Raw genomic sequence first — 26,133 nt, 5'->3', positions numbered from 1 at the left:
TTATTACTCTCTTGTTGCCACGACGGTTCTTTCCCTTCAGCCTCCCCAGGTGCTTTCTGCCCTGTCCCACAGCACAGCGCACTCTCCATGTGGGTTTTACTGTTAACAAGGCTCTTCCTCCCTCTCCTTATCCATCCTCAGTCCCACAGCACGTCCTTGAGTCTGAAGAAAGCTGCCTCGTTGGGTCTCCGTCGTTAACCCAATGACCAGCCAGCAGGTTCATCCATCCAGGCACAATTTGCAGCAAGAAAGGAACATGGAGGTGTGGAGGGAGAGAGGGGCACCGGTCTTTCAGCCGCCTTCCGTGCATGAGACATCTTACAAGGCAGAGACCTTGACTATGTTGCTTGTGGTGGTGGTAGAAATGTTCGTGGAGTGGCCAGGGCTGCTGGGTGGAGGTCTGCTCTCACCTTCTGGTGTGAGCGCTGGCGGCGTGGGGATGCTGATGATGGCTGTGGTTATCTGGGAGGCTTTGCAGTTCGGTCGCAGCCCATCATCTGATTTCATGTTGAGACTGGAACGACTGGAAAACAGATGTAGTGGTTTGGCCCTTTTAAAAAGCAGGCAGTAGAGAGGAGAGGAATGGTGTTTATTCTCAAGCAATGTCTTATTCCTCTGAGAGAAGGGCACCGGAATACTCACAAGAATCCACTTAAATGCTCCCCCAGGTCCCTGCCAGGTGCTGTTCATTTCTACCTACTTTACACTAAGCTTATTTAATACTCCTCATGGTTAGATACAGCTTTTCACAGAGCAGATTGTTTCACGTTTCCATTTCATTCCTTGTATAATTAAGAGGATATCTAAACACACCACACAGTGCACTCCATCTTTTTGGAGCACAGGTAGTACTTTCTGAGAAAGATGTTGCCTTCCTTGCATTCTGAATGCCTCTTTTAAAATTGCTGTCCCTTGATCTTTCCTATTTTTTTTTCATCTCTGTGGTAGTTTCAAGGATCTGGCAGCTGGGAGCATTCTTATTAAATCTGCATCAATTGCATCCTATAATTAATTACGGGGTGAAAATGATAGGTTGATTTCTGTGCATCTGCACAGCTACTGGAGTCTGCTATTACCAGCCCAACATGTTCATTTGAAACACAAGGCCTGTCCTTTTAAAATACAAAGCTCCCAGTTGGAAAGCTATTGCTGTTGTTATCTCACCCAGTGAGTCACCAAGAGGATGTTTTTTGATCTCTCAAGCATCCCAAGAACACCACAGAACCCATTCTGCTCCCTGGCTGCCTCAGTCGTAAGCAGAGAGTGGCACAGCATTAAGGACTGGGAGGTTCTGTCAGTGGTAAGCACACACCCAGTGCATTGCATTCCACTAAAGCTCACCCAGTGAGTTGCATCCCACGTGAAAAACAACTCAGAGGCTTTTTTTGTTACTTTTCCTGCCTATTCTTTCACAGTTTGGTAAGCAAGTGAAGCAGCAGTGTTGACATTTAAAATATAATCACTGGCATCACATAGCACCCACATGGGATAAGTTCTCATTCCCCTGAATTACTGTTTCAGGTGCTGGTTTAAATTGCTGTCATTTTTAAACTGCAGCAGCCGAAGACTTGTTCTGTGCTTATTCATTCATAATTCATTCTCTGAAATACATTTCTTACTTCTACCTGGCGTGAAGTGTCTGCTTTTTGCCCTTAAGGCATCTTTGTTTCAACTTCCAGATCCCTGTGATAAGAGTGGGGAGGAGAAAAATGGTAGGTTCGGAAACAGCCCAGTGCTCAAGAACCCTCATGGGCTGAGGGAATTTAGTAAGTGGAGATGCTAATCATGGCCTGAAGCAGTGATGGAGCACCTGGTGGGAAGGCAGGGCCAACCCACGGGGGCTCAGGTGCACACAATGCAATGCACCTGGGTGACCAGAAGGGATGGAGCTGGGATCCACCCCCTTCCCAGACCTCATGTAAGGGTTGGCAGTGGAGGCAAGGGGTTCTTGCTGGAGATCTGTGTGTACCTGAGGCCTTCTGAAGGTAAGCAGTTTCTTTCCTTTGTTTCTGTGCTAATGGCTGTTGTATTTGAGCAAGGGACTTTGGTGCTTTGCTGGGCTTTCCATTGCGTTACAGCAAGTCATTTCTTAATTGTGAGAAATATATAGTGAGGGAATGGTTTTTCAGCAGGCTCTGTGTAAAATGATGCTATTTCAAAGTTCGCTGTCAATCAGAAGTTTCTGCACCTGTTTACTTAATGCCTCTTTAGGTGAAAGCTATGAAGACATTACTGCAGAGTTTCTCCTTATTTGTTTCTCGGTTGTGATTCAGACCTGGATAATGAAAATGAGTGAATTGAGCGTCCCTGGTGAGCTGAGTCAGTGTGTTCAGCTGGTTGTCCTTGCCTGCTCCAGCAGTGGGCTGGCTGGGAGCTGGGCTGCAGGGTGGTCCTCTACCACTGGTGTCTAGCTTAGAGCTGGCAACTGCTGACTCCTGCCTGTGCAATTAGAGTTTGGTAGACTGAAATTTATCCTTCTATGTTTAGTCTGGTCAGAGAAGAGCTCTATAGAGTCTAACTTTCACCTGGTTCCTCCTAGAGCAGTTACAGAGAAAAGTTATGAGCCACTTTCCTTGGACTATCATTAGGGGCAGGAAAGCAAAGACGTTTCTAGCTTACACCCTTCTCCTTGGCTGGGAAATAGCTCTGTACAACTTGCTCAAACATACTTTTGGGTAACGTACCCAAGGAGGTTGCAGACAGTAGCACTGAGAGCCTACAGACCATACCTGGTTGTAAGCGAGGGCTGCTCACTGCACTGGATGTGGATGGTGCTGAGCTCCTGCATGCTGCGGAGGCGGGTGGCTGGCACACTGGAGTTGGGGAGGTGCGTGGTCTTCTTGTTACGGCGAGAACAGCAAGAGGTGGTCAGGCCATGGTGACTTGACAAGGAGGGGCTCCGAGAAGATGGGTAGTTCTGCATTGAGCTCTCCATGCAGTTCTGCTCGAACAGTTGTTCATCTATGAACTCGTGGTTCTGGCAGGGAAAAGAACAGTGCTGTTACTCTCTGGTAGCAGTTCACAGCTGTGACCCAGCAGCAGGTTGTTTTCAGCAGCACCTTTTGCTAGGTCGGTGGGATGTGTCAGACCCTTGTCTTTGTGAGATGCTCTCTGCCTGTGCCTGAAACTATTTGCACTAGGCAGATCTGAAAGTGAATAACTCTGCTCACTGCAGCCGAGAGAAGATTTTGCTGTCCTGCATCAGTAGGGGATTAAGAGAAACTGCTCCAGCGACAGAAGCATGATAGTCTGTCAGTGCTGCCTCACTTATGCAGCCTGAGCTGGTTAACATGTTGTCTGATTTTCCTGTTATTTTTGTGTCTGGATTCTGGAAGCGGTGGTATGCAGTGTTGTGTGATTATTAAACCCCAGAGGAGAGGAGGTTCAGGATCTCTTTTTTTTTCTTGTGCATGGGGACTGGATCACATTGGGTTGGGAGGGCCATCTTACCTACATCTTATTTACAGGATGCGGCTTGTATTGATGCAAAGCATACCTGCAGTTCGTTAGGAGCTGCTATTAACTGAGTGGAAATGAGCACGGCAGCTGAGAGCAGGAAGCGTGTAGAGGAAGGAAGGGAATTCATAAAGCTGCATCTGTAAGGAGTTTTTGTGCTAGGGGACAATACAGCCTGCAAGAAAGAACTCTCACGCACATACATGAACACTCAGGTTGTTCTAGTGTACATACTTTATCCAGCCCCTGTCAGCATCAGGAAAGATGGGAAACAACAGCAACCATGGTGAAAGCAGCCACCCGTTTTCACTGGAGCAACTAACAACTCTCAAAGGAAACGAGCACTGGGAAGCAGGAAGAGCCACGTGCACAAACTCCCAAAGACAAGACCAGGAACGAGAAAGGAAGCCAACGCTCTCGAGACGCATCACACAGATCATAGAGAAAACAAATTGAATTAAAAAGGAAATACCTTGATGGTGGAAGTTCGTACAGATAACAGGGGATCATCCACAAGATAGGACAATCCCTACGGGACAACATGCCAACAAAAGATAAAAACACATTTGATTGTCCATTCCGGCATTCAGAAATTTAGTGTCAGCACTGCAAATGTTGTCTCAGCGTTCCAGCCGGCTTGTTCAAGTTTGAATGGGCAACTAGACCTTCTCTTTGCCAGACCTTGCTTGAATCAGACCCCTTTGTTCCTTCCTTCTCGCGTTTCTGATAACAAATTTCTTATTTTGAGGTTTAAAGGAGAGCAAAGTTTCAGCTTCTGATTCTCAGGTAACCAATTAGAATTGCATTGCCATTGGGATCTCCAATGGATTTGGGTTTTGGTTGTGCTCTGTGGAAACGCAGATGAAAGGTTTGGGTTGAAAGATTGCATTCAGTGCATTCAGCATTTGGAGAAAATATGGCCTGGGAATATCCATATTCCATCCAGGGATCAGAAGGAAAGGAAAAATTCCTTGAGCAAACTCCATCTGTTGTACTAATATGACAAAGTAGCCTTTATGAAGGCAGCTGCAAGTGATTTAGAGTCACTTTGTCATCATATACACCAGATTTGAGCCATGCAGTTCTAAGACTGTATGCTCACGAGACTGGAGATGCTATGACAGTAAATAATGTACCTGTGGGCTCTTTCTGCCCACTCTGGGGAGAGGTGAATTGCCCATTGAAACAAGTTTGCAACCATTCCTCATTCCATTCCTGCGACTTCGTCACAAAATGACTCTTCAGTGTTTAAAAATTCCTTTCCTACAGTTTAATGTTTCAGGGGGAGAAGCGTGGCGTGGTTTCTCATCAGGCTGTGTGAATTCTAGAATTTCAGAAGCTGATTTGAAGCGTTTGGATTGGGAACTTTAGAATCCAAACCTGCCGTGGGATTTCTTATCGCCACTCTTTGCAGAAAATAATAATTAAAAAGAGCAATGTCTGAAACATTTTGGACCACTGAGACTCTCTGTCTGAGCAGGGCTTTGTGCTGGAGGCTTTGTTACTATGGCAGACTGACACATCCACAAATGAGGATATGCTTTGGCTGCGTTACTTGCAGCAGCCTAGCTGGCTTGTTAGCAGCAGAGTGACTCATGCAGCTCCGTGAGATGTCCTCCACCCCACGCAGAGGTCAGAATGTCTGCAAGGCTTTGCAAGGTCAGTGCCTCACGAGGGCAGACCCTGGCGCAGGGATGGCTGCCAGCTCCTGTTTGCCTCAGGCAGTTTGTTAAAGCTCTCTAATGGAGGTGTTCATGTGAAATACGGGTCACAGCAGCACAGCCTTTAAGCATGAAGCTCTAAACTGAAGAGTCAGATTGTGAAATATCTGCTTGTTATATAGAACATCCAGAATTGCTAGAAACAGAGGCAAGATGAGTCTTATCAAATGAATCCAACAGTCACTGATACAGGAAGAATCAGTTCTCAGTCCTTAGAATGGTGACCTTCGGAGCTCGGTGTGATAACCCAGCAGGTCACTGCAATTAACCAGACATCTTCCAGTGTATCGCTGAAGCCTAAGTGATATTCCAGCATAAGCCAAACTATGGAAGTGGAGGTGATTTCTCTAAGAGAAAGCTCTTGCAAGTCAGAAATCAAAAGTACGTTTGATGATGGATGCAGATAGAAAAAGTCATGAATATTTCAAATGTTGACCTCTTTTCATTCTTTCTAGAATGAATCACGGTGTATATTATGTGTGCCTTTACTGCATAACCCTTTATATAAACCTGGAAGTAAAACACATGTACCAGATAAACATCTGAAATGTTCCAAGAGACTTCTGCATACAGAATAACCTCGTGAGAAACAAAGTTCTCTCTCTGGCAGCACATTGCATGGCACAAACAGAAAATCATTGTCAGAGAAGCTGCTCGACTGGCTTTGAGATAAATTAGCTTCTCTTGTAACCAGAGCTTGTAGTGAGAAAAAACACTTGCAACCTTTAAACCCTTCTGCTCTGCTCCATATAAAGGGCTAAAGGTTATTTTTTCCAACTCTGTCTTCTGTTGGCACTGAAGACCACATGTAGCTTGCTTTCAGTGACAGCAGCTTCCTCCAATTAAGACAGCAGAACTGTCCAGAGTTACTAATTAGCACAAGCAACAAATATATATGATGTGTGACTGACAGCACGAGACAAACACAGTATTTTTCTTTTTCGAAAGCTGAAAAAATGAAACTTAGTATGCACCTCGTTTGCAGTATCTTCCTAATTGCTGCAAGGTGATTTGCATTCAGGTGAACTGAGCGACCTGCTCTTAACTTTGTACTGGTGTTGGTGCCTGGGGAGCAGCAGACATCATGTCCTTCTCCTTGTGTACAGTGATTTATTAACTTAAAGATAATGAAATCTAAATGCATTTAATCCATGGCAGAGTGTTCTTAGGAACCTGAGCATCAATCTGCTCTGGCACGGTTTGTAGGTCCATATTTTATGTCTTATGGAGGGCCAGTTCAGAACATATTGTGTGCACATCTTTTCTGTGTGGAGCCTGGGCCGGGCACAAGGGCTGTACGATGTAGAAAGGGTTGTGTTGCTACTTACAGTTGTTTTTTCCAGGCAGTGCAGCAGGTGGTGATGTTGGCTTTCAATTAAGGAGGTGCCTTTAGTCGTATGCTGTTCATCTTCAGTGGATCCCTAAAGAGCCAGAAAAAGAGGGGGGAACAAAAAACCCAAACCAGGTGTAAAATCACAAAAAGAACCACCAGCATCAGCTTTCACAGGGATAAAGATAACAATTTCCGTGTTGTCTTCTCTCGGGTTTTTCTCATGAATCCCATGAGATTACCTCTTTTTTTCCTTCTTTTTCCCCCCTTAGTGATCTGGCTTGTAAGCTCAGGTGAGCAAACGAGCTCTGATTCCAAACCAGTGTGTTTCTAGTCATTCTGTAGCTGCAGAGGAAGCCTAGGAAGTGCTGCAGGTAGGTGATGTGGAGGCTCTGGAAACAAGAGCTAAAGAGAAAAAGAAGCAACGCCTTGGTGTGTTGGGGGAAGCTGGTAGCAGGTCCTGATGGCTCAGCTTTGGCATCAGGGCTGTGTGCTTGCAGGAATTTGGGGTAGGGACAGCTCAGCTGTGGTGTTAGCAGTGCTTAGGATAAGCTGTGGATCTCGGACCCGTCTCTGTTAATCTCCTTGATCTGCTAGAAAGATCTGAAATAGGTGTGGATGAGAGGTTGAGAGCTGGAGTCCAGTATGCAGGTAATGTTGAGGGTCATTCGTCAGAGCAGCAGTAGATGGGCAAACTGAGCTGGGTGTGGGGGGAGAAGCAGCGCTCTGTGCTTCTGATCCACAGTCAGATGCTTGTGTTCAAAGTGCAGCATCTGTCACTTCCACTGTGATCAGATGCACCTCAGAAATGGAAGCAAGAGATGGGTTGTTTAGAGAGCGTCTGTGATGCCGAAGAGCCAGGATTATTTTTCTCACTGCCTCTGTTCTGCAGTGGCAGATTTAAGATCTGGGTTCTTAAAGATACTCTCTTACCGCCACCATTTAAACTCCCCAGTGTTAAAATTCATTGTGGCTTCATGACACATCAATCTGAGCAAGTCTTTGATGAGTAGCATTTTCAAAGACAATTAAATGCATGAAAATGGCAATTAGATGCTGTGAAATGTTTCCCTGTGCTCCCTAAATAAGAGTTGCCTGGTGTCTCCTGCAGCGCCTGAATCTGAAAGTCAAAAACGGGTGCAAGTCTCTGCTTAGACAAAAACAGCAGCATTCTACTGCTGGGAGGGAAAGCAGGTGGGATGGGAGATGCAGCAGAGCATCTTAGCAGGAGTGCCAAGCTTTGTCTGTTGCTCTCAGGGGGGTCAAATTCAGCTGTGCTGAAGGCATTGCTTTTAACTACACCCGTGTGTCCCACTGATTCACCACAAACACATGTTCTGGATGCTGTTTCCTGGATGGTTCTGTGATCCTTAAGTGAAGGAAAAATCCTGTCTCTGACAGATGCCAAAACAGAGCTGAATTGGTACATTTATAAAGTGACTTGCTGTGCACGGAATTAATAGATTCCTATAGGAATTCTTCTTTAGCAGGTTATGGATTTTTTTTGTTGCTGTTGTTTTGGAAGGTTGAGCATTCCCATAAGCATTTTTAGGAGTAGCCTAAGAAAAAAAAAATCAGTTGAATTTCTTCTTATTAACAATTCTCTGGTGAACTAACAAATCAAGCAGCTCCTGTTCCTACCCTGCTGAGATTACTGACTCTGCTAAGTCTGTGTTGGAATATCTCCCAAAGAGGTCCTTGTAAGCCCTAAAGCAAATATGAGGCTGCACTAAAACACAGGAAAATGAGAGTGGAAAAGCACATATTGCAAAAGCATCTTTGTCTCAAGCAAATCCTCATATAAAGCTTTCCGATCCCTGACAGAAGAAGGAAGCCAAATGTCAGATTTTTGGTGGCAAAGTTCAGTCTCTTCCTTTGTCTTCCATTGCAAGAACACAGACAGAAATGGATCAAGGGATGGCAGCGACTAAGGATAAAGTGTAGTATCACTGAGTATGATTCTTCCTTATCTTTTTTTCTCCTTTCTTCAGCCAAAGCAGTGCTTTCAGAAACCATTAAGGGCAACCTGTTGTCTGCAAGAAATATTGCCCCTTGAACAGCGATGCCAAGTGCTGCAGAAACAGTTGACATTTTGATACTACTGTGAGGTAGTATAGGTGGAACCTATAGAGATTGCATTTACTTGTACCCACACTTCTGCAGGTGGACAAAATCTGTGTCTTCACTAGAAAAGTCTTCTGTAATGGGAAGGGGGGTGGCTTGCTGTTTGAACTGGGGTGCTAAATTTACAAGAGTTTGATGCCAGCTCCTATTCAGTTTGTTCTTGGGAGGCATTCATGAGCTGTTGGTTGCCTCGAGGGAGACTGAAACACACTGTAGCATTGGTTCTGATATGGAAGATACTTCTATTTTACCGTCTGCTTAGTGCTTCAGCACACAGAATTGAACTCTGGTGTACTGAGATGGGCTGGTTTGGTGCTTAGGCTGTCCGTGCTGTGGGAGTGACCATAATGCTTATCTATGGCTTAGGAGATTCTGCTTGTGGAAAGGAACAAGACCCCACAACTTACTGTTCCTAGGATATACACAGCCTAGCTCTTTAGCTAAAAGGGAATTTCAGCTAGCTGTACAAGGAGATTAACACTAAGAGGATATGTAGGCTGCTGCCATGGGAAGCTCACCGTCCTTCGAGCGCTTCTGACATAAAGCCCACTAAAAAGCTCTCTAAATGAGAAGAAAAAGCTCTGAGTACTCTGTGTCTAGATGGCAAATGCAAAATGCTACAAATCCATGTTTCTGAAGCAAGAGTCTGTGTTCTTGTTAGCAGCAGAACTTCCTCCTGCTGCTGTCCTTGGATCAATTCCTGCCTTCTTGTGTTCGTTGCTCTGATGGAAGGCCACAGGCTGAAGACATGCTGTTCCCTTGAAAGATGGTGTCAGTGTGTTCATTCTGTGCTAATGAAAGGAAATTGTGGTACGTGTTCTGGAGTCCTGAACAGCCTTTCTTTCCCCAGTTTATTACTTAGACTGCAGAGTCACAGCCAGGATACGTTTTAGGGCAAGGTGGGTGTTTGTTTTTTCTGTAGGTCAAACCCTCGAGGTGTCAGACTGCAGGGTGATTGTGTAAAGAAATTATACCTAGATTGTGGTATTCTGTGATTGCTAATGAAGGAAGGGCTACCATCTAGTTGTGACCATAGAATAACTGCAGTTGGAATCACTGCTGGGTAACAAAGCAGCCTTATGGCAGTCTGGCCACAAAAGGCCATCACAGCTAGCACAAGTCCTGGGCAAGGGATCAAAATGGGATGTGTACCTGATCAGCAAAGCAGTTGGATGCTAATTTGGCTGAGGGTTATGCAGAGAATATTGGTAACGTTTTGGCTTCTCATGCAGCAACTACAGAAGTCACGTTCCTTCATGTTTTTACAGCTTAAAAATGTGGCTGGCTGGGTTACGTTGTCATTCACTTTTTGTTCTCTCTTAAGAGTAGTTTGCTCTCTTGCCATAAAATGGAAGGACATAAAACTTGCTTTGTGGAGCTGAAGTGAGAATCAAGATCCTTTACAGCTAAGAATCTTCTGTAGTGGAAATGATGCTGCTGTCTCTGGATGGAGAGACATGACTTGGGTTATGCTTTGGGTGTGAGCATGGCCCTCACGCTTGTTTCCTGGCAGTAATGCAGATGCCAGACATGGCTTTGGCAGGTTTCTTGTTCTAGTAAATTATTTCTTGTAAGCCACAGGCAGATGGCAATTCTTCCTTCCTCTTAGCCTTTGCTTTTGGCTATTTCAACAGGAAGTTCCCCAGAGTGGCAATATTGTCTTACATTATTATTAATAATAATAATAATAGCGATTTGCACCATCAGTGCTTTTCAAAGTGGAAATCATGGATCTTAGTGAACTGTGGGGGAGTTGTGGTGGCGTTTAGAGCTGTGTGCCCTTCAGAAAGCAAGCTGCACCCAGGAAAGCTTGCAAAGTGCTCTAGGTGCTACTAGATATCTAAAAATTTTAACAGGCAAAATAAATCCTCCAGAGCCCCTTCAGAAATGTTTTTGTCATCCTCCCTGTGTGTACGATAGTTTTGTAGGGGAAAAAAAATAAATAAAATAAAAATGACCCCTTTTTCCAGTTATTTTTGGACAAGTGCCAGGAAATGAAGCCATCCAGCCAAATATTTCTTGTAACCTTGTGCGCTTTGGATTTAAGCGTTGGTGTGTCAGCTGCTCTTCTGCAAGTGGTCTTGGCAGGGATTTTTAGTCAGTGAGAGATGGGAGGAGATTCATGTTGGGATAACAGTCTGGAAGATCAAGTGAAAACCGAGTATCCACGCTCCTCTCTTCTGGCACTTTTAAAAAGCAGGAATGTAAAGCACTAAAACAAGTTTTAAACTTGCTTTGGTAGTAAATTTGCTTCAGTAGTCAATTTATTTTGGTGTGTTCCTGGGGAATGAAATAGGCACCTGAGCTGTCCTGCTCCTGAGCCTTTCTTGTATGGGGAATAAAGCTGTGGCCTACGGCTGACCTGTCTTTCTGGTCTCAATATATTCTTAGTGTAGTAACTTTCCTTGAGAGCAGCATATGGTTGCAGCTCTGCAGATCTGTCAGTGTTGAGCAGGAGATGGTGGATGTGCAGTCAGGACGTGTTTTGGAGGAGAGAACAAAGTGATCCAGGCATCCTGCCTTTCAAATGTGTGCTTGGGGTAAAGTGCTTTTGTAGGGTCTGCTTAAAAGCAATTCTGTGGTTGCAAAGGACCCAACTCCATTACCCACATGTGCACAGAGTAGCATCCCATGTGATGCACAGTTTGCTTCTGCGTGCCACTGAGACTGCATAGGAGTGGACTCGGGCCCTAACGAGCTGTTTGTAACACCAGGAGCTGAAAGGGGTTTTCAGCTTTGGTTTTACAGATGCCAACACCCTGGCAAGGATGCATGCCAGGGAAAGCAGGAGGTGTTTGAAGGATTAAGCCCCGAGTAAGGATGCATGAAGGAGTTCAGGGGGCCTCAATTAGACATTCTTCATCTTGCTCTTTGCTCCCCGCATGGAAGAAAGGCTGATTTATTTGAAATGGAATCCATGAAATGTACTAAAACTGGCTCTGGTGTTGATCAGGCTTAATGTAATAACCTCCCCTCCTTTTCACTGATTCTGCTGAGCAATCTGACGCACTTAGATTTTTCCTCCTGAATAGCTAATATTAGCCTCCAGATGCCTTTCTATTAAAAATAAACCTACCACCAAACTGCCTGAAACAGGAGCTAGGGAATGCTTTCCTGTCCTGTACAATCAACTCTTGGAAAGGGGAGATAACAGCAGGACAAGGGGAAATGGTTTTAAATTGAAGGAGGGAAGATTGGGGTTGGATGTCAGGGGGAAGTTCTGTGCTATGAGAGCGGTGAGGTGCTGGAACAGCTGCCCAGAGAGGTTGTGGATGCCCCGTGCATCCCTGGAGGTGTGCAAGGCCAGGTTGGATGGGAGCCTGGGCTGCTATGAAATGTGGAGGTTGGTGGCCCTGCATGCGGCAGGGGGTTGGAGCTTTGTGATCTTTGAGCTCCCTTCCAACCCTGGCCGTTCTGTGATTCTGTGATTTGGGTGGTAATGGGGAAAGAAGGGAGCCTGGTCGAGCAGGGATGGGGTTCTTGCACTCACCGTCAGCTCGAGGGCTTCGTTCAGCAGGCCGTTGCGTTTGCTGTGCAGGTAGGCATTGGAGCTGCCTGTCTTGGCCACGCGGATCCTCGCGAGCCGAGCTTTCTGCAGGAGGCACAAACAAGCTTCAGTTACACATTGGCACAGCTGTGCTGGCTGTATCTGGGCAAAGGACGTCTCAGGATCTCTCTCTGTACTTGAAAAGTCCTGGGGGTGAGAAGCGGGGGCTCAAAGGATGAGGCTGTGGCTGAGAACAGCTGGTGCAGATCTGCCTGCCTGAGTACAAATAGCTGAAGTGCATGATCTGCCAGTGCAAGAGGCCTTTCCAGAGATAAGAGAAAGGTTAAGAGAGAGGTTCCTGCAGATATGTTTGTTCTTTCAAAAGTTATTAGTCATTTCTGTGGGGGGTAACATGCACAGCAACTTGTTAAGACGCTTGTCTTGAGCCGAATGATATTTGGTAACTTGCTCCACCTGAATAGCATGGATTGTTGGCTTAATGCTGGGAAATACTATCAAAAAATCTGCATTCCTTGTCCTGCAGCACAGAAAGGCACTTTATTTGTTCCTTTTGTTCTCTACACCAGCACTGTTAGTTCATTAACTTTGTTAGCTGTTAATACAGGACTTGGGACAAAAACATGCATCTCTTTGCAAACTGACAGAAGTCATTCTGCATCAACACTCTTCTCACTTTCATTTATCCCTGACCTCCAGAGGGACAAGTTAAATGATAAAACAGTCCAGAACAAAGCAAGAAAAAAGCTGATAAGGCCCTCTTCCCTTTTGATCCCTCAGGTTTTCAGCTTCCCAGTTAATCTTTTCAAATGCTGTCTCCTTCTCTGTCAAGTGCTGATTTGCCTTTTTCTTTTCTACTGTTAATTTATGACTCAAACACCATTAAAAGTAAATACATGAAATAGCTGTGGCTATTAAAAATAATTACATTGTGCTGTATTTTAAAATGCTGCATAATCTTTTAAATAACATGGAACTCGTGATTTTTTTCCCTTCTAATTAGAGGTGCTAATGGGTATGTGCTTTACAAAGAGTAAAGCCAAGAGGCAAATATCTGCCGTGGGTCCAGAGAGTGTAATAATTCCATGAGCTCTATTACTGTACGTGCATGAATGACTCTGGCTGAGTATTTGGAAGATCTGTTGAACCTGAGGAGCACCTGCTTCAGCAGGCAGCTTCTCAGGAGACAACGTGTGCAGGATATGGGTTGGCAGCCTTAATTTGGAGGCACAGGTTACGACCAGCCTGAAAAACAGGCATGCTTTTTGACACCCCAAAATGGGGATGGCCGAAATTGAATTTCTTTTCTCTATTTCACCTAGATTTCATTGGTCCCATCTTAATGTGAACTCTCCGAATATGCAAGAGTGCAATGTCTGAAAGTTGCTCTGTACTGAAGATGCAACAAGAACGGGACATTGGTTCTCCTGTTTTTCTGAGGTCTTTGCTCTTTCTGTGGGACCTGGACAGAGGCTGACCTCTGCGTGAAAACGTGCAGGGGCTGCAGGCAGGCATTGCCTGAGCCTCGAGCTGAGCAGTTTGCATTCCTTAAGTTGGCTCATTCCAGACTTAAACCTCTGTCTCCAGAAGAGCCTTCTGATTCAGCTGCCCGAGTACCAGATGGAGAGATGTGAGAAGTCTGTTTGTTTCCAGAAGGCTTCCTTTCCTTTTCCTTTCTGGGCTTGACAGAACATCAGCTCCTTTTGCTGCAGGAAGTACGAGTTCACAGCTTAGGCACCTCACACACAGTGGGAACGGTTTCATCGTCGCCTTCGGTTGCTATCATCATCAGTTCAGTCAATTGTTAAAGTGGATTCAGTCTTAGGCTCTTGTAATGAACATTATTCCCTTTGCCTCCAGGCTAGCAGGAGATCAAATATTAATAGCTGTGCTCCACATGGACTGGAGACGGTTCGTTTCTGAGGTCTGTTCTCTTTTCTTCTTTGAAATAGGGCCACTAGCTATCTTAATAATTAAACCCCATAGCTTTTGTAGTTTAGAACAGACGCTGTTATTTTAAAAAATGTCAGTGGGGCAGGGCAGAAATTAATCCTATTTTCCTCACACAGAAGGCTGTCTAGGAGAGTCCCATCACCTAACCGTGCCTGCATCGTGATTAAATTTGGTAGATATCTTGATTAAGTCAGCTAGAGAAGTTAATTAAAATTGGTGCCTAAAATTGGTTTGGCCCTCCAGACAGTTTCCCCAGTTGGACTAGAATCAGTACAAAAGCCATACTTCAAACCTGTTTGTGTAAGTGTGTTACCTGGGAAGCATGCCGACCCAGCAGTGCAAGCTCTCTGTGATGTTCAGGTTCACCTTCACCTTGGTGCAAGGCACAGGATTCTGACTGCAGCTGCGAGTAAAGGTGTGCCCTGACAAACAGGCGAGGAGCAAATGACAGAAGCTGAAGCCTTGCACTTAGGGCACCCCATGCAAGCTTTGCTGAGCAGTGTTTTATAGGGAACTCTTCACTTTGCTCTGTCCCACGTTTAACCTAGAGCATTAGGCTGGTGGACTTCTCTAAATGGTGCCAGTTTGTAACACCTGAGGGTGCAGTTCTGTTACCTCAGCACTTCTGCTCTGCAGGGCACAAGTGCTGGACTGAGGATTTTCTGACGGTCTGCTGCAAGTGTCTTTGGTGGGGATGGCTGCTTTCTGCATCTCACCCGCAGATGTGGCAGACTAAAGGTCGTCAGGGCCAGGCCTGAGCTCACTGTTACTGAATATAACCCTTGCACCAAGAGTCTAAAAATGGAAAAGAAAGCGGCACACTGTGTCTGCATGTGAAGTGGTAAGAGGAGTTGCTAGGAAACAGCAGGATCTCAAAATGCATATGACCTAATCTGGAAGATAATTTCTAGGATGAAAATAATAATACTAATGACAGCCACTTGCAGGTTCGAGTGATTAATTTGGTTGTCCTGGTGCACGTGCGTTCTTCAGAGCCGGATGGAAGGCAGGTCTCCATAACTTCTGTCTCTTTGCTGCTTTGTAAGGAAGGAGATTTGGGATAAGCAGCTGTGAAGCCCTGTGCATGTGAGGGAGGGGGCTGGCAGCATCCTGGGTACTGCACTTCCCAAAGGGACTAATGAAGGAGAGAAAGAATAGCGTGCCTTCATCTTCTGATACGTTGGAGCAGGAAAGAAGCAGGAGTTGCAGGCTAGGAGAAATGCTTACCAGATGGCAGGCCCAGGAAACAGCTAATTATTATTTATTAATGATTTTCATCTAGTACTTATGGAGACGACGTTCACTCTTGATTTATGTGGTATTATAAGCTATTAAGTTACAACCTATGACATAATTTCACATTTGCCAGACATCTTCAGCATTCCAGATCTTCAGTGCCTCTGAGCAAGGCAATGGAGCGCATGTATCAGGTCCTGCTCCCTCCCTGGGCTGCCCCTGCTGTTAGCATCATCCTTATCTCACTTTATCTGCTAAAGCCACACTCAGCATTCCTGGCAGAAAGTGCCACTGTGCTGGGCAGCTGACAGTGCTTTGTGGTTTTCCTCCTAAGCTATTAGTGGTCTGAGTCTGAGTAGTAGTGCCATTGGTGACAGCTCAGTCCAGTGGTGCAATGTGTGCCCGCTGCTGGGCTCAGAGGGCTGAAATGAAGCTATTCTCCAAAGTAATCAACAGAATCCTTTAGGGTTCTTTTTATTTCTGAGGTCTAATATCACAGCCACGCAGTAAATGCTTCATTTTCTTGCATTTGTCTGCGTGTGTGGCTACCTTGGGTTTGCGCTTCTTGATGGAAAGCACATAGTGAGTTTTGGGATACGGAATGGTTGAAATGGAGTTCCTGCAGACCTAACAGTGGAGCTCAGCGTATGGAATAGCAGGAGGTATTTTCTTGTAGTGATGTTCTCACCTTCCTGAAATGAGCCAAAGGTACCCCAGAAAAGATCTAGTTTTAGCTCAAGATTTGAAAGGAATCCAGCAATGACATCAGTTTGTATCTCTGAACAGGAACTCAGTACTTAGGAAGGGAATGGATTACACCTTCATCTGATGGAGAATAGTTTAGCCCCTCAGGCTGCTGTAGTAGTTTTCCTTTGCCACGTGGAAAGCAAAGTTATTCTATTAAAAATAATTATATATATTTAAATATTGTTATTAAAGCTGTCAGGAAGTTAAATGAATCTACTGCCTGTAGAGTGCTTTCTTCAGTACAGCCAAGTGATGCTCATCCGTCCTACTTAGGGCTCTGGGAAGCTGCTATGCCAACTTCAGCAGAGCTTGGAAGCAGGCTGGGCTGCCAGATTAGGACTCAGGTCATTACATGCATTTGAAGTGTGTGTGAATAACAGCTGCTTAAGAAGCAAATGGCCCATATAATAAGTACCAGTGGTTACTCTCCTAACCCTCGTTCTGTCTGGCTGTTGCAATAGGCAGGCAGTGGAGTTACTGCAGAGTTAAAGTGTTAATTTCTGCAGGTAATCCTTCTGTCACTTCAACTTTTTTTTTTTATTTAATAAAGGAATTCTATGCATTTGGACTTTGTTCCTCCAAATCTTTGCATTAAAACATTCTGCCACGTGCTCTGGGGGGTTTGTTGTAGAGCTATGTCTGAAAACTAGACTGTGTAGAACTCCTTATATTCCTATACAATTAGGGAGAACCTCTTACAATCAGACCTTGATCTTATTTTGGACCTCTTCATTACTAACCAGAGATGAAATGTTCCCCTCCCCAACTCTTTGGTTCTCCTTTTAATCATAACTTACCCTGGGTACCATTAAAGCAACAGAACATCATGTCAGGAGTTGTTGCTTAATCTTCTCCAGTGCTGAAGATGATGTTCAACCTATTTACAGAACGATGCACAGAATATGGAGCTTAATGGATCCCATCTTCTGGTTGAGATCTCAACGACTGCTCTTAGGTACTCTGGCTGATGAAATGGAACTTTGGAAAGAGCCAAATAATGTGAAACTTGACTTGGGACACACACCTTGGTTGGGAAGTCCCTGCAGCACTGAGGCTGGTCCCTTCCTGCTGCCAACTTCCTTTTGTACGTTTTCACGACGAACTTAAGCTCTGGATGAGTGTGAGTGAAGCTTTCACTCCTACAGGGCATCTATTTTAGAACCTCATTCATTTATTTTGAAAATGTCTTCTGATTTCCAGCCTGCACGTATTTACCACCAGGTTTAATTAGTTGCCATTATATTGACGTGTTCTTTCAGCGTAGCCCCATTCCTTTTCCTGTCTCTGCTCTTTATTCACAAACCCATCCCGTGGTCACATCTGGTAAATGAAGGCTTATGGAAGAATGTGTGTCACAGCTCACGTCTTTACACTGACAGCCACAAAACATTGGCTACATGCCTTGATTTGGCAAACATCAAGGGAAAAACCTGCTTCTCGTGCTATATCGGGTGCTGGAGCGCTCTCTGGTTTGTCAGCAGAAAGCTCTGCAGTTGTCATGGTTACTCACTGCTCTGGCCCTTGTTTGTGCATTCCAGCATTGTTGCACGTTCCTATCAGAATGGCTCCTAATTGTCCTGACTCAGTTACCGACCAACGGATGTTGGATGTTTCCTACGTGGACAGAAATGCGCTGGCTGTGGATGCTGGAGCTCCCGGACAATGCGTAGAATTACTCTTTATTATTGTATTTGTTCAGAGTTAATGCTGAGTTCGGTCTAAATGGCTGCACTTACATGAGGAACAGGTGGCTCAAATTACTGGCAGGCAGTGGGCTGCATAGTAAATAGAAGAGTTCTGCTCTACTGCGACAAAGAGAGACGAGAGGAACTATTTCCAAAGGAGCAATTTGTGTGGTGACTCGAGCTCCTCTTTCTTCCTGCACAATGCTTGCAGGCAGGCCCTGACTTCCCCATAAAGTGTTCTGAAAACTGCCGGCAGCTCCTGGTGCTCTGCTTGCTGCTGGGGATGGCTGGGAGAACTGCTGTGCAGCAGCTCCAATCTGTGAATGTAAAATCCTGGTTGTGGGTAGCATTGCCATGAGATGGTTTTGTTTTATAACCCTGTATGTGCACGTGAACGAATGGCGAGAAGCCACTGAGCCAGGAAGAAAAGTGGATTAATCCCGGTTTTATGCTTAAGGAAACCTGAGTCACAATGAGGGAGGTATGGGAGGGTGATGCTGCAGCATCTGTGTTTGTCAAAACAGTGAGATGGGCTGTGATGGGGAGACACAGAGGGTGGTAGGCTCTTGTTGGTGCCCAGAAAGGGTCTGCCTTGTGCTGGTTGAGAGCTTGATCTGATGCTGAAGATACCTTCTGCTACTGGTTGATTGGATTTTCATGACCTCCAAGCAACAAAGATGTGTTCTGAGTCAGACTTTGCAGACCGCAGCTGCTGGGTGGAGTGGGAGGAGTGGAATACTGAGATTTGGGACTTTTCAAGTTGGCCTGTGAAAGACATCTGGGAGAGTTTGCAGAGGAGTGCTGCAGAGGACCTGAGCGACATGCTGGCAGACTGCAGGGCTTTCCTGTCCATCTGACAGACCAGGGCGCATAGAGACCTCTGCTGCCATCTCAGCACCTTGTGGTCTTGAGGAAAAATGTTGCTCTTCATCTGCTAATTGCTGGCATGGCACAAATGAGCAATGGTAATGAGCTTTACTTCCATTGCTACCCACTTTATTGCCTGTGGATACATCCATGTCCCTTAATCTAGGCATAATCATGCATTGCAGTTGGCACAGGGGTGTTGTTATGTGCGTAGGTGGGACTGCATGGATGCTGAACAGCCCTCAGTACGCTTGATTCTGCATTGCTTAAGTGCAGCAGGAAAATAAGTAATTCACAGAGGTAACGGCGAAGATTCTGATCTCCAGAACCCACATCCAAAGCTTGATGACATTTTTGGCTGAACGCTTTTGCATGCTGGTCTCCTTGACAAGGCAATTTCGGATTGCATTTATTCAGACATCTGGGATGAAGCAGGCAACCTCAGCCATTACAAATCCTACCGACTGTGCTACATAATGAACCATCTGGCCAGAGCTGCTGCACAGCCCAGCTCCAACAGGTGGGAGTGGGTACCTCCTGCGAGGAGCAGCCCCAGGATGGATGCATCAGGTTCCTGAGCATCGTGGCTGCTACCTGTTTATGGCTGAGATGTGATGTGAAAGGGCCTCAAGGCTTGAAACAAGTGCAGAGAAGCTTCTGGATATCCATGGGTATGATTTAAGCTGGGCGTTGGGCCACTATTGACAACAGGCTTGGTATTTAGATAAATGGGCTTGCTTTGCAAGCTAAACCTATAAGCTCTAGCTTGCCGATTTCAATCGCTGCTTTCAGAGGATGGGGTAGTTACTGCTAGTCGTCTTATGTAATTTGGCACCCAGGGATTTCAAACTGGCTGAACTGGTGGAAAATTCCTCTTTCATAACACCCAGGAAAGCAAGTGGTGAGGAAGGGCTCCTGGTTGCTTTGTTCCTCCCCTGAGCTGTAATGGGGGATGCAGCAAACGCTGACCCACCCCAGGAGAACTGAAATCTCTCTTTAAAAATCAAAACAAAAACAAAACAGGAAGTCTTTTCTCCCTGTCAGTAACTGTTAACTATCAACCACAACGAAAGCATATTCCATGAAGGTTCATTGTGGTTGGGGAGAAAAAAAACCAACAACAACAACCCAAACCCATGTTTTTTAAATGTCAGCCAGCTCCAGATTTAACCTTATTGTTTCTCTCCCTCCTGAAGTTCCCAACCCCATCCCCTGCTGGGACTGAGTCATGCTCTGTCGCTGAGCTCCCAGCTCTGCTCTGCTCAGTGTTTCTGGCCGTTCTGTTCCACGCTCTGAATGAAGCTCGCTAACCCACCTCCAAAATTTAGGGTGTCAGCTGAGAAACAGAACGTTTCAAAGCCGACTCCCATGCTCTGTAGAAAATCAATTATTATAATGGCCCTATTACTGACGGCTGTGTGGGCTGTCTTTCTCATGGGTGAGATGATGACACAAATCTGGGACTGAGCATTCTCTTCGTCACCGCTTTCCCTCTTGGCAGTGCTGTGGCTGCTTCCTGTGCCTCTGGGAGCGACGGCAGCTCTGGAACAGGCTGTTTCCAACGTGCCTCCATCAGCTATCTGCGTCCTTACTCTCCCTTCCTCGTGGCTGAAGCCCCTCTCAGCATCTCCATAGTTACCTCTGCATCCGCCTGCAGTCGTGGCTGCGTGTGCGCAACCATCTCACGAGGAGCTCTGTGCTCTGGAGTAACCTTCCTCCATCTATTTCCTGTCAACTCCCATCTGAGAAGATATGGCTTTCTCCCTTGCCCCACGTCCTTTTCTTTGCTGCTATTGGCTGTGTGATGGAGCGCTTTAATTCACCCACCAGGCAGTGTGTCCTCTCCTGTGCCTTGCCTCATTTGTACGTCAGCTTCTTGACAGCCAAAGTTGCAGCTTTCAGTCCCGTGCTGTAGTTGGATGTGAGAGCTGCTCTGCAGTACCCTTTTGCCCAGGTAGCCCTTTTCTTGCCTAAATTGGGGGCTTCAGTTCTTCTCTGGAAACGTATTGCTTATGGATGAAACAAGAAGGCTTTCTCAAGGCTTCTGCCGTACAGTGCCTGTTCTCATGGGATCAGAGGGTGCCAGGTAATAAACAAAACGAATCTGATGGACTGAAAATTAGAGTCCTCAAGAGCATTTTGACTGCAGATCTGAAACCAAGCACTGTAATTCTCATGTTTTGTATTCCTAGAAGAAGGTGGCTTCAGTTTCAGCCCCATGGAATGCCCTGCTATAGCCAGGCTCATCCCTTTGTGATCATTGGCCATTCCAGTGTCTGGGCTCAGTTTGTGAATCTCTTAAAGAATAAACACACCTCAGAAAGGGTTTTCCACAGTGCTTTAGCCTTTACGTTGCTTCCTCTCCCTCCGCACAAATGTGAGGAGCATACTTTGTTGTGCAAGAGGCCCCTGCTGGAGCTCTTGTGGTGGCCTAGTTTGATTTTGGTCTTACCCCAAGGCAGGTGGAGTCTGCTCAAGGCTGATGACCCTTATTGGACTTCTGACAGTTTCAGAGTCCAGAACATTTCAGCAAACCTTAGGAGAGCCCCATGCCCTTCTGGGATGTTGCTGCACCCAGCTCTCTGGCCATGTTTATTCTTTTTACAGCTATATTTTTGGCAATCTTTCAGCCATGCACTTCTTTACTGTCCCACTCGGGTGGGAGTAACATTGTCATCTGGGGTTGTTAACTGCACAGTCTCTAACTTGTTAGCAATAGGCTGTTTGGGTTTTCTTATTGCTGGTAAAGAGCCACATGCTCTGCAGCTGCTCCTGGCTGCTCTGCCTTCTCTCTCTGTGGTAGAAAGGCACGAGGAGCCATCCTCAGACCAGCACCAGACACACTGCAAGCTGAGTGCAGCGAGGGAGGCACCAGCACTACCTGAATCACAAAGTCATTCAATTGTCAAGTCTGTTAAGTGTCAAATTCTCCTTTAAAACCAGAGGCTGTGACATTCGGTGAAGAACGGCATCACTTCAATGTCAGGAAGGTCTATTCTTAGCACGGCAGTGAAAAAGGGGAAAAAAAAAGTCTTTGGGGGAAGAAAAAACCAACACGATTTTACAGAAGTGAACCTTGTCAGACATGATCAATTTGTCTCCCATTCAGAGTGACCTGGTCCTTGCTGCCTTCCAGAGAACAAACCTTGATGACACAGCACAATAAATTAAGATTGCCAGATCTCCCCGTAATTAATTTTCTTGCAGCGCAGGTTTGGCAAGGAATAATTTACCTCCGAGCTGACTAAATCACTGCTGGTGGTGGCTTTGTTTTGCTCTCTGCTCTTCCCCCTTTCTTTTCAAGGAACCTTTCTCCTTGGCCGCTGTAACAGCCACCCCCGTCCCCTTACTCACACCTCAGCCTTCAGCTCTCAGCATCCCCCTCCAACTGGACACTCTTGTAATGCTTTTGCCTCAATTATTTCTCACTGGACAGCTTCATCTGAGTTCATGCCAGCAGCAGAATGATCCATAGCCTGGGCAGCCTTCAGACTCGCTTGCCACAGCTACGATTCTTGGAATCAGTGTTTTGGAAGAAGTTCAGTTTATAATAATAACATAATCTAATCCTCAATTAAAGGAGAAAAAGAATTTATTTAGCGCGCTGGGAACTTAGGAAAGATGTCTGTGCTACTTCTTCAAAGCTGTGTGTCCTCAACTCTGCTTATAACGAGCTGGGGGATGTATTCAAGGACTGAGAAAGCGCAGTGAGCTGTATCCAGCCGTCCTGAAAAAGCCACGTAAATGTCTTTGTGACTTTAATTAGATGGGGACAGAGTTCTAACTATTACTAAACTTCTATTCCCAAAGAAGAAATTTAATCACTGCAGGTTGATGCTGGAACAAGGCTGTTACCAAAGCAGATTCTGCTCTTGCCTGTGTACGTCCTGACCATCCCCAGAGAGACGGCTGGCCGCCTGCTGCTGGCTTGTTGGCTCTCTTTAGTATTCATGCAGTGAAATTCATGTGAAAATTAGTCACACTTCTGACTTGAGAAAACTTTCTCAGCCCAGAAATTAATCTGATATCAGGGGAATTAGAAATTCAGATGGGGGAATTATACACTGCTTGTCAATATAGCGGACCTTATAAAAGCCGCAATCCATCATATCTGCATCAGCCTTGGTCTTACGCTTCCTTGCCATCACTTGGAACGTGGTCCAAGGAATAAAGGAAAAAGTGAACCGGGACACAACCGAGCACTGATCTGGAGCTGTTTTTGGAGCTGTTTTGCAGTGTCACCCGTGGTTGTGTGCATGCTGTGTGCCCAGCACAGCTGCTTACCTTCTGCGCCCGGCGCTTGTCAGCACGCTGGTTCTGGTGGTAGATGCGACTGAAATTGGAGACGATGACAGGAACGGGCAGAGCGATGACCAGCACCCCGCTGAGCGAGCAGATGGAGCCGAAGATCTTCCCAGCAATGGTCTTGGGCACCATGTCGCCGTAGCTGGGGAGAAACACACACGGGAGGTTCCCCCTTCAGACCCGTGCAATGGCTCCCAAAGCCTTTTTAGGTACTGTGAGCATCCAGACAGCAAAGCTTAGGCAAGCAACAGATCCCATACGTTGTTGACCCAGCAGTGGCCTTGCAAGGTGCTCTGATGATAACTTGAGCTAAACCAATGGAGGGCGCTGCCTGCAGAATGGATGTGAGCTGCTGAGCACAACAACTCGCAGCCCTGCTCTGTTAGCACCCACCTCCCTGTGTAAATGAGCCCTAACAACTCTGTGTGTCTGCCTGGGGCCAGGTTCATATATTTTCATTCCCTGTATCAAGCTGCGAATGAGGACTGATTTACACTTCTGTTTCTGGACGCCCCAGTTCCCTTAGAAGGGAAGGTTCATTCAAAGCCTGAATTCAGGAATAGATGAATCCTCAGGCATAAATCCAAGTGAAAAACGTTCAAACTTCTGTGCAGTCTGACCCAGCAATCTTTTCATTGACTGCTGTAACTTGTATGTTAAATACTACCAGCAGAATCAGAGGTGAAAGAGCCCTTTTTGTGCAGATTGTGCACATTTTTGTGCACATTGTGCACAGATTGTGCTGATTTGGTTCTTTAGATTGCACATAACAAATCACTGCCCTGTCAAGTGCTTTTTTTTTTGCTTTTTTTTTTTTTTCAATTTGTGGCTTTTATTTTGCAAATTACAAAAGTTTTCTGCAGGAGTTTGATACTTAAGCTTTGATATCAGCTCTAAGTAGAGAAATCCAATGTGCTATGTACTGTGGCCACTCACTAGTGCAATGGGAACGAGCATGGCTGTTGCCCCTCCATAGAACACATGGTGCTGAGTCTGCTCTGAGCCTCAGGTATGTGCCTGGCTGCCCTGACTCACTGGGTGCTGTGTGACAGCAAAGGTAATTGGGGTTTTGAAGTCTGATTTACAGTTTGGCCTGACAGAATCCCTGTGTGGCATCCCAGGTGATGGAGCCTCTTAGTTGTGACCAACTGCACCTCACAGCCCAGCTCCTGATAGCCAGGTGGGCACTAGAGGTTGGCAGAACAGATGTTGCTGCCCTGAGCTCAGCCTGTGCAATGGAAGCCTCCATTGGAGGCTCATTCTCCTCTGCAGTTAGCCCTCTACGAGGGACTTCAAAGCTCTCTTCTGCAAATGGCTGATGGGCAAATGGAAACCCATTCAGAAGTGGAGGTACGATCTGATCGTGTAGCAAACAGCTCCCTTGTAGCTGATGCCCCCAGAGTACGGCAGGAGCACAATTCTCACAGACACTGACTGAATTCACTGGCCTTGAAGCCTTCGGTGAGCCGTTTAGTAGGTGTTTTATTTTAAGAAAAAAGAAAAAATAGGTTTGGCACTGAAACATCCACCTGCAAACCACTGGAGTGCATGGATTCCCACAGCGCCTCTGTGGCTCAGGAGGTCAGGCTGTGCTGTTGCCCCACTGCAAGCACTGCTGAAGTTCTGTAGCAAGCAGGAAAATGGTGCTAGAAGTAAAGGCTGGAACCTTCGAGCGGCAACGAGAGGCTTCTCTCTGCTATCAGATGGCATTTGGGATTTCTTTGGGATATTTTGGAGTTAGATGGAGCAAATATTGAAAAGCAAAGTGATTTATAGCAGGGGCTTTATTTTTCAGACATTGCTCGTGAAAGCTTAATTGTTCCAAGCAGAATCCTTCTGCATTCACCTGCACACACTGCACTAAAACCCCTCGCAATACCACAAATCAATAACGTGCTATTTATGTCTGTTAACTTTCTAGCTGCTGCTGCTTTATGCCAAGATCGTTTTGAAGCTCTTGCCAAGTGACAAGGTCTTCTACCTCATTTAACACTGTTCTAAAAAAATCTTTCTCCATTTTTCCTGCTGCCCCTTAACACAATAGGGCTGAAAATTAATCATATGCCTCAAACATGATCTTGGTGACCCGGAGTACTGAGAGAAAGCCTTTCAGTGCATTTGTACAAAGTATAATGATCAGCGTTTGGCTCACAGTCTCGTTGAGTTTTCTCCTTACACCCAAGGCTGAGTTTCCTCATTACTTGTGACTTCAGAGCAGATGCTTTAAACACCCTCAGGGAAGATCTGGGATTACAGAGAAGGATTTTTCTGGGAGGCTGCAGAAGTTTGCTTGCAAAACCATTATGAGAGATACGGCGATGAGCAATCTGGCACTGGCTGGAGCAGGTGGCACAGGCGTGGGAGTGAGAATTTCTCCTCCCAGTGCCAACTCCTCTGCATCTGCTGCAGAATTACCTGCGGAGGGATCACTGTTGGCTGGGGCTCTGGGCTGTATGGGGGCACATTGCAGCAGCGTTCTCTGCCTTTGCTGGGCTACTGACCTACAAGGGAAGTGTCAGCGGCAGTGGGACACGTCCCAGCTCTGTGATCAGAGCGCAGTGCTGCTGTGCTTTGGTGACTTGGGCCCATTTTTAGATGACCTGTTCTTAAAAAGAAAAAATCATTCAGACCTTCAAGGTTTCTGGGTTAGCTCCAGGTGTGCATTCCTTTCAGCACTGATGCCATGCTGGGCTTGGAGTTCATGCATTACTCTGACATCTGCAGGGCCATTTTTTTTTTCTTTGTATATTCTCCATGTCTTGCTATAAGGGAAGAGGAACAAGGTGGAATACAAAGCTGTGGCAGTGTGCAGACCTGAACTGCATTTGATGAGTGCTGCCAGGGGTGGCTCAGGGCCGGCAGTGACTGCACTCCATCTCATCCTGTTGAGGAAGGTGTTTGTGTGAACATCAGTGCTGCAGATGTGAGGCCTGCCTTTAACTGGGGCTGGGCTGGGGCTTGGATGGAATCAGTAACTGCTCATATTGCTATAGATGTGGCTTCTGCAGTGTTAATTACTGAGTGACAATTTGGTTTTGTCCTGAATAGTACACAGTATTAATAGCACAGGGCATCTTTATAACACAGAATCACAGAATTGTAGGGGTTGGAAGGGACCTCCAGAGATCATTGAGTCCAACCCCCCTGCCAAAGCAGGTTCCCTACACCAGAGACCAGAGACAGTGCCAAATAATCTCAAGTATT

At 45.9% G+C, this 26,133-nt stretch overlaps 1 protein-coding gene across 2 annotated transcripts in view; it reads right to left on the bottom strand.

Moving 5' to 3' along the window:
- KCND3 (potassium voltage-gated channel subfamily D member 3) overlaps nucleotides 1-26,133 on the bottom strand; it is an 87,357-nt gene continuing 61,224 nt past the window's right edge. The window contains exons 2-7 of one of the 2 annotated variants that reach the window (XM_042884430.1): nucleotides 22,909-23,071; nucleotides 12,122-12,223; nucleotides 6,506-6,598; nucleotides 3,929-3,985; nucleotides 2,730-2,977; nucleotides 1-523 (exon numbers count right to left, since the gene is read on the bottom strand). In XM_042884430.1, coding sequence (XP_042740364.1) covers nucleotides 319-523; nucleotides 2,730-2,977; nucleotides 3,929-3,985; nucleotides 6,506-6,598; nucleotides 12,122-12,223; nucleotides 22,909-23,071 — 868 coding nt within the window. In that variant the 3' untranslated portion in view covers nucleotides 1-318. The remainder of the gene's footprint in view (nucleotides 524-2,729; nucleotides 2,978-3,928; nucleotides 3,986-6,505; nucleotides 6,599-12,121; nucleotides 12,224-22,908; nucleotides 23,072-26,133) is intronic. The other variant, XM_042884431.1, reaches the window with a different exon arrangement.

Source organism: Lagopus leucura, unplaced genomic scaffold (genome assembly GCF_019238085.1).
Source record: "Lagopus leucura isolate 7727_CA_CO unplaced genomic scaffold, USGS_WTPT01 Super-Scaffold_100043, whole genome shotgun sequence".
Lineage (NCBI taxonomy): Eukaryota > Metazoa > Chordata > Aves > Galliformes > Phasianidae > Lagopus > Lagopus leucura.
The sequence above is the reverse complement of the archived record's forward strand: the minus strand, read 5'-3'. Positions and strand labels throughout refer to the sequence as shown.